Here is a 10,078-nt window from a genome sequence, read left to right as displayed (position 1 = left end):
CTGCATCTTCACCAAGACAAATATACTTACACCCACCCACCCACCCAGGCTCACATCCGAATGGTAAAGTACAGTGTGCTGCTGTAAATAAACACGGCGGCATCCTCCTCTGGGGGTGCCCAAAAGTTTCCGAGCCGGAAAGCCAGATGCGGAGTCAGGAAATAATCGGGTGTCGGAGAGGTCATTGGGCCCGTTTCGCTCGGTGGCGTTTCCTCATCCTGGCCCGGCCCGTTGGGAACATGGCCGTTGTTACATTGGCTGATTTACACGCCACGGAAACAAGACTCCATCTGGTTCCCGTCTTTCCTTGTTGACAAGCCAGTGTACTGGAAGCGCCCAATCCCGGAATAGATTCCATCCGCGGGTGGAAAACCTACGTAACCGCTTGACCGATGGATGGCACGACTGTACGAAGACTCACTTGACATTTCGGGGGTCGATGAGATTTTTGCACTCAAAATGTGTCCACTTTTTTGCATTCAAGTGTAGAACGGCATGGTTTGATTCAAGTGAACAATGGCACACTTTCTCAAACGCTTCTTGGATTTGATCTGATAAAAGGATTGTGTCCTTTAAAGATTCCCGTCTTGCAGACACAACACCGCTTATATTGTGGTGAACATTACAAGTGAGAGTAATCAAAAGGCAAATGACCTTCTTTTGATTGGGCGCCTCGCAAAATGGGTCGCGAGGACCAAACAACCAAGCACTTTGTGTACATCATCGGACACCATTCCATGTCATACTGCGCTGCTTGTTCTTTGGCTGCCAGGCGGGGTGTACTCGGCCGTTTGGTCGCCCGGAAGGTTATTGATAATTACCATTTAAAATCGTTGCTCAAATTCCCTAAATACAAACTGTGGATTATTATTTTGTCATACTTAATGCCCTATTAATTATTAGGCTAAAGAAAAGCTCCAAATTTTCCGTACTTTTATTGGAGAACTTGTTAAGACCCTGACTTCCTGTAGCTTCTTAAAGGGACAACGCATGTACATACAAACTCTTATACGTCGGCTCACTGAAACTGCTCATGACCATTGTTGGCTTTTATTGATGCATAGACCGTGTTGTTTTACCTTGTTTTGTCGCCGGTCTTTTGGTCGCCCGTTGTCGCGGTCGGGGCGACCAAAAGACCGCGACCAAAAGACCGGCGACCAATCGACCGCACACGAAGCTGCAAGCAATGATGCTCCATTTGGTCATTTCCAAACACCCAAGCAAACACCTTCACCTAACTAGCTTAGCATTTAGGGCTTTGATCAAGAATGAAGGCACATTTCAATTTTATTTGACGTGAAATGCACAAGTTGCTTTGACATTCGTATACAAACAATAATTTAATCATAAAAAACCGTCAACTAACACAAACCAATTGGAGTTTTGACACAGCAGAGCATCATTCTGAGGAAAACCACGGCTAACCGGTTAACCCATTTACGCGTCAAGAATCGAGTACCGGCACTGCATTCAAAGGGCACGCATACTAATAATGACAGATATGTACAGAAAGCGTGAGAAAACAGCAAAAACGTCGGGAGCTAAAAGATGAAATGTACAAAAAGACCCAGTGTGAAAGATTCCGCTGCTCGGCAGTGGATTTTAGGCAGTCCTTAAGGCAGAAGGTGATCGGCGTGCTAAACAAAAAACGGCTTCTATTACCCGATATTTACAATCTAGTCACTTCAATTGACACGGAATTAAAAATTCCCGACGCGGATAAGTGGGATCTTCTGGTTTTAAATAACACTTAAGATTGAGTGCTCAAGTGGCTGTGCAAAAAGCAGGAAGTGAACAAATAAAGGCACGGACGGACGCACGGCACCACCTGCAACGACCTCGATCTGCAACGGCCTAGCCTAGCCTGGCCTAGCCTAGCCGCCAATCGTTTGCACCGCCAAAAGCAAACAAGTAGCAAGGCCGCGTCTCAGCTCAAGTGTTTGCGGCCGTCCGTGGGCTTCCGACCAATATTTACTGGGCAAATAGCACGTCGTACGTCAGAGGGAAAGAACCCACATTTCCAAATACAAACACCATTCGTCATATTTACAGTCTTTGGCGCCGCAAACAACAGCCCTGACAAGATTTAGTATAAAAAAAGGACACTTTGTAGGCAGTACTTTTCTTCTCTTCCTAAATTTGCTTTTGCTTTACGCTGGCGGAAGAAGCCTTCACAAAATGGCACGCTTACGTACGATCCAAAGCATCGACTCCTCTAAGCGAGGATTTGGAAAACGAAAGAAAAGAGGGTTCGGCTCAGGTTCCTTTTGAACATTCGCGCCGGAATGGACTTTGCTCGTTTGACGGCGCCGTGCAAGAAGATTGTCGTGCACGATGATGACAACGATTATTTGACAACACTATTTTGAAACCGCCAATATGGCTAAATTGTTTCGACAAAAACGTTCTTTGTTGCAAGAAATGGTGAAGACCAGGTGAAGGCACAAAGCCAATTTGGGCATCGTTTGGATAAGAAATCCCAGACGACTCCCATACGCCAGGCCTCGGGTCGATATCGATGGCTCAATATCCCACGTGGGAGGGATTGGAATTGGACGACATTCATTCGGAGGCAAAGGACATTCACCGGGCTCCACGTTGAGCCGTTTCCCGGGCCAACGGTGCGACGCCATCTTTTCAGTTCGCGTTCAGAGCAGTTGGAAAGCATCGCAACGGCGGCGCCCGGCAGACGACAGTTCCGCTCAGCGGACTACGGCTCCGCGTTGCCTTCCTTTGCGTATTCCTCCACGAGCGTCTCGTAAGAACGGCTGTGTTCCGAGGCGTCGCTGGTAAAAACGGAGAGGTCGGACTGGGAGCCCCCTCCGTCTCCGTCCCCGGAGACGCTCTCCACGTTCTCGTCGCACGTGGTGACGGAGAGTTTGGCTTTGGAATCGTCGTCGTCGTCCTCCTCCAGATTATCGCCCAGAAAGTTTTCCTCGTCCACGAAGGTGATGTTGGCGTTGGGGAACGTCAGCGGGCGGTATTCTTTGGAATCCCACGTCCGCCGGGCGCCCTCTCCCGCGCCGCCGGCCTCCCGCTCCACGTCCTTGTCCAGCTGGTTCTCGTACCGTATCGGGTCCGGCTGGCGTCGGCGGGCGCCGCCGCCGTCGCCGTGGCCGTCGTCCTCCGGCAGCAGAGGACCGTTCTCGGTGCCCAGGAGGTAGTTTTTGGACTTGGAGAAGGCCACGGTGACACGGTCGCTGAAGCTGTATCTTCTCTTTTGCCGCGGCGAACGGTCTAAACTGAGGATGGTGGGGACGTTGAAGCCGGGGGAGCCGGGGGTGTCGTTGCAGCTCTTGGAGCGGGTCATGTCTATGGCTTTGGCTTTGACTTTGTGGATGCCCTTGGCCGCGGCGCCACCCCCGCCGCCGCCGATGCCGATGCCGATGCCACCACGTTGTTTCTGGCCCTCCCTCTTGGCGCCAATCTGCTTGATCAGGTCGTTGTAGCCTTCCTGCTTCTTGGACAGGAAGCCGAAGATGTTGACGTCTTTGGCGGAGGGCGGCAGGCCCAGCGCGCCCTTGTTGGGAGACTTCTTGTAGGAACGCACCTCGTCCAGAGAGAGCTTGCGCAACTTGCGGCGTTTCTTCAGCGCTTTGTGAGCCTCGATCACCATGCGCACTTTCCAGTTAAAGAACAACGAGAGCCAGGCCAGACCCAAGAAAATCCAAACCTCCACAAAGTAGCGGTATAGCGCCGGGTACTCCTTGGAGGGTTCCACACCTGAAACAACATTGGAAAAAGGAACGTTTATGGAACAAAATGAGAAAAGACCCGCCTCGCCAGCTCACATATTCTCTTATCGAGTCAGTGTGCGCAATCATTTTCTACTATACTCCCGTCTACAATGCAATAAAATAAAATAAAACGGTCGTTAAGACCTGATAAGTTCAAGTCGATGACCTTCCCCCAACTTGGTAAACTAGCAAAGAATTATGTTGCTTTAAACATGGTTCCTGATTTACAAGAGAAAAGTAGCTCTACCTAACAGGGTTGTTTTGACTCCAAATAAAGCGGAGCGGGCTCATGTTTTGAGGTGGAATGTTTCAAAGGAAACTTTGGACTTGTCCGGTTTTACCAGTGCATGCAGGAGGTTATGTAACTAACCTCCGTTAAAAAGCTCACATCATCATAAAGTGGACACAAAACGCTAACGTCAGACGGCGGACACTCCGTCTAAATGTAATGATATTTTTTCCAATGTTTTTTTGTCAAACCTACCCGCAACCAAGTCACCAAATCCAATGGTAGTCAAAGTGACAAAGGAGAAGTACAAGCCTTCGACGTACGTCCAGCCTTCCTGGGACATAAACACCAGAGGTGGAAGGAATAGATGAAACAGCACCCCCCACAGGAGGAAAATAACGGTGCAGGTACACTGAGCCTTCCTCTGAAACGGAAAGAAGAATAAAGTTGTTCAGGTGAGGAGCTCTGGTCGTCCATCCTATTGACAAAAATATCAACAAGAGTGTCCAGTTACCAGGGAAAATCCTTTCTTGGTAAGAAATTGACCAAAGTGCTTGGCTCTTCCGCCAAAGAACTTCCCCAGCTCGCTGATCCAGGTCAGACACAAAGGTACCCCGAATAAGCCGTAGAAGAGGCAAAAGATGCGACCGCCCGATGTTTTGGGAGCAATGTTTCCATAACCTTCGAGACAGACCACAGAGGAGTTCAAAGACAACTTCTGGGCGACAAAAACCACAAATTGGACGGACATCGGCGGGAAGAAGGAGAAAAAAAAGCAGCTAGCTATACCTATGGTGGTTATGACGGTGGCGGCGAAGATGACGGCGTTGGGCCAGTTCCAGTTGTTGAAAGTCTTGTCGCCGCTGATGGTGATTCCTTGGCCGGCAGCATTGGAAACGATCTTAAAAAGGAGGGGAAAACATGAGCAAAAATGGAAAAAAAAGAATATTTTCTTCCTATAAAAAATGTTTATATCCACGTCGTGTAGATGTCACGGCCCATTTAGTTTGAAATAATCATTGGAAGCACTGCTTACAAACAGGAAAGAGAGTGCAATATCCCTGGCCGCCTTTTAGCCGTATAATTAGACAGAATGTGCTCCAGGAAAATATTGTTTAAACTGAGAAAAGGACGCCACACGCGAGCCGCCACGTTTGTGGTGACGGCAGTCGTCACGCTCGCCTATGGCACAGAAAGAAAAAAAAAAGAGTGGAAAAAGAGCTACAGAAATAAATCTCTGTCCTCTTTGTGTCCCGGCGTAATGTACAGTGGTACCTCTACTTACAAAAAAAATGCGAGAAATGTTTTGGGAAATCTGGGCTGGTATGAAGACGTCCTTCACCTTTTTTTTAGTGGGAAAGGGCACCGAGTGCATGTATTCCATTTTTTATCTGCCAGATAAAAAAGTGCTGAATTTCACGGCAGACAAAAAAAAACGCTGATTGGTGGCATGACAATGAGGGCAGAGTACATTCTTTCAAAGACAGAAGTCATCACGCAACGAGCATCTGTAAAAGCGGCCATTTGCCGTGGTTCAAGATAGTCAGCGCCCAAAAGAACGCCGAGCCATAAATTGCCCTGCAACTTTTGCAATCCACGTGTCGGCCAGCAAAGTCATAGATCGAGTCAGAACACGCCTATGGTGGCGCTGTTACTCATTAAGGGAAGCCCGTAAAGATACTTGGTGGCTGTAAAGCCGGCTGCGCTGTGTCATCAACCACTGCAATGTGACAACGATGAATCGCCAGGGAATACCAAAAAGTGCTAACGTAGGCTAGCATTTGTCAAAACAAATAGAGGTTTAAACAATGCCTTTTAGAATGCCTAGCACTCCATAAACACCGTCGCAAATGGCTCTTTTAAAGGCCCCTGGTTAGGAGATCATTGGCCGACTGGGCCAATTAAAAGAGCGGATGGGAGCCGTCCAGGACCCAAATGGCGTACCACCGCTCCATGCCATAGTACAGGGGTCGTTCGGGAACCTTTTTGACGAAGAGAGCCACAAACAATTCATATTTTCCAATGTTATTCCTTGTGAGCCATACTACCAATCAAAAAGTCAAAATACATACATGTAAACGAGTGCCTTTTCAATTTTTTGTTGTTGTAATTTCACCACTTTTAAAGTGGAAAAAACGGAATATTTTTTAAAAGATTCTTATGCTGTTGCTAATCAATGAGAGGGTGCATTCCAGAAGAGTCTACTGCAAAAAAATGAAGATTAAAGCAGTTCTAGATGTAATATCTCAGTTCTGGCACCAGCGATTTCCATATTTTAGCTCACAGGTTAGCGAAGAGCCAGATGCACCCATCAAAAGAGCCACATGTGGCTCCCGAGCCATAGGTTCCCTACCCCTGCCATAGTACAAGAAACCACGGCCAAGAACCATTCAAGTTTCAGTGGTGAAATGGAAAATTCTACCAGTGGAGCAATATAGAGCAGCACTTGACTGAAGGAGCGATGGAGCCGCAGGTGCCAGCGTTTCCATGTTGCGGCACGCGGCCTGTTTTGCACGATAGAAAATGAAGGTCAAATGAGATGGTTTTTTTTCTTGGAGGCAAACCAATGCAAGAACGTGACCCTGATTCCGTCCGGCTCGGCTATTTCCAGCCGCAGAATCTAAAGCGGGCACATGACGAAAGAAGAAAAGAGGGCTTTTACTCGATTCCCGTGATTCCCGTGACCGCGGGCCACGTGGGACAAAAAAGGAGACGGACGGTGGCATCGATAAACAATCACGGATGGCAAACGCCATGTCCCCCCCCCCCCCCCCCCCCCCCCACCGCGCGCTTTTGCGGTCAGGTGGAAAAAGTCACGACGCTGGCCTACAAGCCTTCCACAATAGAAAAAGAAAATTCCAGATTGCATCATGGGAGATGATTCATTCAAGTTTGCTGGGGCATTTGATGTACGTTGAAAATATAGCTTCCCCTTTCTTGGAAAATGACTTTCACCACTTTTGTTTTTCAAATTGCTTAGAATATCCGGGCGTGTGCTCGCATCGGGCCACACGTTGGGTATCGGCCTTCACGGGCCGCCGTTCTTTGACACCACCATGGCCATTCTTGTATAAAAAGAAAACAAAAGAACATTTATTCCTGAAACCTCATACAGCAATGTCCTCTTCGTGTCCCTGTTTTACGTTAGGACAACAAAAGCTTCGTTGTACAATTTTCCGTTTTTACTGGAGGTCTGCTTAAATGGGAGAGTCTAATTACTATGAAAAAAAAATGTAATGTATAGCACATAAAGATTATCGCATGTGAGACCACCGCTGAGGACTAGTGGTCGCCAGTGGAAGTGCAGCCACATCTTGTTTATTTCCACCAAGGGCACTCAAGTTCAAAGATCAATTCAGGGGGATTTTGCACGGATACGACAACCGTCGTATACAATACGCACAATCGATTGTTTTAAAAACAACCTTCACCAAGCATGCGCTCTGTTACATATCACAGATTTCAGGCTTGGATTTAGTGGCCTTTTTTGTCAATCCCAATGTTGAGCGCGCCTTTGAATAGTGGAGTCCAATCCGGCGTTTATAATCAGCGCCGTGTGCACCGGGCAATTTGTGCAACCGTCAAGACGCTTGCATAACCGTCATCCACGGTCGGAAGCCCGCGTAAAGCATCATGGCTTTCGTTAACGACGGTCAACTTTCGTGAACTCGGAAAGGAGACTCCATTTTACGAGTGACACCTTTTCTTCTAATCTAGATCAAATATCTCGATAAGATATTTATTACTGATGTGCCGCAGGAGGAACAGCAGCTCTAAGACAAAATCAGCTTCCACATCACACTGTGCAAAAGGGTGACAAATCTTTGCAGGCTTGATATTGCCATGAATTGAGGCCTTTGTGGGTAGGCAGGAGGGAGGGAGGGAGTTTTGGGAGGGACGCTAGGGAGGCCATTCTACAAGTGCAATGAAGAGGGAGGGAGGGGGGAGGGTCCCGGTCTAGAAGGCCCCCAAACAGAAAAAGCAAAGGCAAAGAAAAAGGGGGATGGGTCAAGTCATAAAACTCCCAAATTCTTATCTAGGCCTGTACTGGTCGGGGGGGGGGGGGGGATGCGTTGAGACCTGCCGCTCTCAAAATGACAAAAACAAGTCAAATACAACTAAAAGCCAAACCATGTCGGGAGAGGAACGAGAACTGTTGGAAAGAAGCGAGAAAGCGGAAACGTCTTATGGGAAAAACACCTGTTGAATAGGAATGTTGGCTACACTGGAGACGGGGGGGGGGGGGGACGCGTGGATTGGGGGTGTCAATGTTTCATACTACTATACTAGTGTTTCTGGCATTGGTGAGGTTGGCCAATCCAACAGAACATCACTTTAAAGCTGAGATTGCACTTCCTCAAGCACCCTTGAAAAAAACCCAGTGAACCATGCCTTTTTGTATACAGTAAACACGCGCTTTATCTGCTTTACGACACCAATGTAAAACAATTCTTACGTTGATAACGTTGACCATTTTCTTTCTGTTCAGTGCTCTTCGAATGAGTTGCAACTATAAATACTACAAATGTTCATAGCATCTTTTCTATGGATCAGCTCATCTTTTCAAAAGGTATTACATGAGTCTAAGACCACGCTTTCATTTGTTTGGGCCTCTCAATGAGTCTGTTGAATCCAAATTGGCAATTGGCATGAATCAATGTTCAAGAATGACTGTTTTAATGATCGATGGGTGACTGTATGTATCATTTCCTGCCACTTCCTCCATTGTGGCTTCCTTTGGGATTTGCTTTGTTTTTTTTAACCTTCAACAACAACAACAAATACCACAATCAATTAACAAGCGATATTAACAGAACAGACTTTGTGATGAGTTGCCGTCATGAGCTTATGTGACGGCACCGTCGTGCTAAAACCTCAACATTTTGAAAACGGCCCCACGTCGTGGTCTGTTTTGGCAAACATTTGTGACAATAGACGTCTTTTGGCATTGGACTTTTCACAAAGTACTATTGGTTTCCATTCTATATGGCAGTACGTATACGACAATTCTGAGTGCCCCAGGCTAGAAGAGTCAGGAGGCATTCTTTTGCTTTTGTTTTTGTTTTTGCATGCAGGGACAATGCTGTCCCACAATTCCAAGTACGTCGTTTTAGCAGAAGTCCCTTTCCCTGGACGGACGGACGGACTGGACGCAATACGCCATTGACCTGACACGACTCAATCCAAGCCTAAAAACGACCCTCTTACTAGCTTGTGGTGGTCCAAATTGGGGAGGGGCGGCGCCCCTAAACACAAAAACAGAGCCACTCCGACTCACCTGTAATATCTCCTCCAAGTCTTTTTCCTGGAGACAGGGGTAGTCGTGGAGGATTTTCTCCTTCTGGAGCCGATACTGCTGCACGACCTTCTTCCAGTTGGGCTCCTCGAGAACTTGGAAAATCGCCGCCCCGATGGACAGGTAGAAAATGATGCCAGAGGTTAACAGGGGGCCTTTATCCACCATGCTGCTGCACTGGGAAGGAGGGAGGGAACGGAGGGACCGGGGAGGGGGGGTTGCTTTTTTTGCAGACAACCGCGACGACTCAAGCAGTCATGGTCGCTGGCTCACGAAGACGTCCGTCTTGGCGAACGCGACCTTTATTGGCACGACGCAAAACTCCAGGTGAAGAAGGCGTTTGTGTCCTCCTCTTCCTCGCATCTCACCTCAGGTCAGCTCGCTTCCGACGGACCAAGTCGTGGGGGCGTTTGGGCAAGCGCTTTAGCAAACGCTTTAGCAAACGCTTTGGCACTCTTGCACTCCGCTCTTGTTTCCACGTGCCACTAAAGTCATTTGCTTGAAGCCGGCCGTGTTTGAATAACGACTGACTGACTGAGTGAGTGGAGTGGAGTGGAGTGGAGTGGGTGTCTAAGATCCGCCCAAGAGAGGAGGGAAAAGACTTGACTTGACAGCAACCACCAGGAGGAGGAGGAGGAGACAAAAAAACCGACTCAACTACGTACGTTGGCCCCTCCCCTTTTCCCCGATGTCCAGGTGCACGTCATAAAGCATCAAGACTGACAAATGGGGAGGGCTCAACTCTCGATAAAGCCACGATCGGAGCTCGGCCCCTTGACCCTCGCTCACGACGGACCACCTTGCGCCTCCATTTTG

General features: G+C 48.1%; 1 protein-coding gene across 1 annotated transcript; it reads right to left on the bottom strand.

Annotated features, from left to right (window-relative positions):
* Nucleotides 1–1,269: 1,269 nt before the first annotated feature.
* LOC144090129 (potassium channel subfamily K member 5-like) lies at nt 1,270–9,894 on the bottom strand. The gene is made up of 5 exons (XM_077621446.1): nt 9,245–9,894; nt 4,756–4,867; nt 4,481–4,647; nt 4,222–4,390; nt 1,270–3,723 (listed from the first exon to the last, which is right to left on the bottom strand). Exons 1-5 carry the CDS (start codon nt 9,428–9,430, stop codon nt 2,711–2,713), a joined length of 1,647 nt encoding a protein of 548 aa, XP_077477572.1. The 5' UTR covers nt 9,431–9,894; the 3' UTR covers nt 1,270–2,710.
* Nucleotides 9,895–10,078: the final 184 nt, after the last annotated feature.

Source organism: Stigmatopora argus, chromosome 15 (genome assembly GCF_051989625.1).
Source record: "Stigmatopora argus isolate UIUO_Sarg chromosome 15, RoL_Sarg_1.0, whole genome shotgun sequence".
Lineage (NCBI taxonomy): Eukaryota > Metazoa > Chordata > Actinopteri > Syngnathiformes > Syngnathidae > Stigmatopora > Stigmatopora argus.
Note: the sequence above shows the minus strand (reverse complement) of the source record. Positions and strands in the feature narration are given on the sequence as shown.